This window comes from Pteropus vampyrus, unplaced genomic scaffold (assembly GCF_000151845.1).
Source record: "Pteropus vampyrus isolate Shadow unplaced genomic scaffold, Pvam_2.0 Scaffold1000002199, whole genome shotgun sequence".
Classification (NCBI taxonomy): Eukaryota; Metazoa; Chordata; class Mammalia; order Chiroptera; family Pteropodidae; genus Pteropus; species Pteropus vampyrus.
Genome location: NW_011916601.1, coordinates 1 through 977, shown reverse-complemented (window position 1 = coordinate 977; position 977 = coordinate 1). Strand labels below are relative to the sequence as shown.

Here is a 977-nt window from a genome sequence, read left to right as displayed (position 1 = left end):
AAACTATGGGCTGGTGCGCATCCGGGCCCCTGAGCAGAAAACCTCCAGGACGGCTGGGGCGCGAGTCACGCCGCCGCCGCCGCCGGCCACCCGCGGTCCCAGGGCCATCCGCTGCTACTGGAGGGTAAATCCGAGCCCGAGTACGCGCAGGTGCGGCCGTTAGCAGCCGCCGGGCCGCTCTGCTTGGCGCCCATGACCGCCCTGCCTCAGGCCGGGCCCGCGCGCAGCGCCCGGAGCGCCGAGAGGGCGGGAGCGAGCGCGAGAGCGAGCGGGCAGGGCCGAGGCGCCGCGGCCGGCCCAGAGGGGAGCCCGCACGTCCAGGGCCGCCGCCCGGCGCCCCGAGGGGCAGTCGGAGCCCGGCGCGCTTTTCTTCTCCCAGGCGGCGGGCGAGGCCGGCGGCCGGCCGGGGGCCGCGGGAGACGGAGAGGCGGAGAGGAAGGAGGTCCCGGCTCCGGCGGGCGCCGCTCGCTGGCTCCGGCAGGAGGGGCGGCTCAGGTGGCTGTGCGGCCGCCGCTGGTTTCGGTTCTGCTGCACCGCGACGGGCCGCTGCCGCTCTCTGCCGCCACCGCCGCGCTCTGCGCCCCGGGCCTCGGCACCGCCTCCTCCCGGGCGGCCTCTGCTACCGCCGCCATCCTCCGGCTCCCACGGCGGCTCGCGGGTGGGTGGGAGGCGCCCGCCCAGACTCCGCCGGGGCCACCTTCCCTCCTCCCCCCAGCCACTCAGCTGTTATTAACGGAGAAAGAGGAAAAACGGGTGGCGCGTGATAGGATTACTGAGGAGAGCAAAGAATACCAGTGTAACTTTAAGACAACCGAAAATGCATTGCCCCCGCTATAAAAGGAGGAGCTGAGGAAGTTCTGCGGAAAAAGAACCGTAAAAATAGCAAAAAAATGATAAAAATTAAACCTAAACATTAAAAGGCTAAAAAGAAATGTGACTTCAGATTTTCTATTTTCCTAATAGTATGCGACCTTTCA

The 977-nt window shown here is 67.7% G+C and overlaps 1 protein-coding gene across 1 annotated transcript; it reads left to right on the top strand.

Annotated features, from left to right (window-relative positions):
* Nucleotides 1-34: 34 nt before the first annotated feature.
* LOC105311223 (protein argonaute 12-like) lies at nt 35-796 on the top strand (the record flags this gene model as incomplete). Its single annotated transcript, XM_011387236.2, has 1 exon — nt 35-796. A coding segment is annotated over exon 1 (604 nt), but the record flags the coding sequence as incomplete, so codon positions are not given.
* Nucleotides 797-977: the final 181 nt, after the last annotated feature.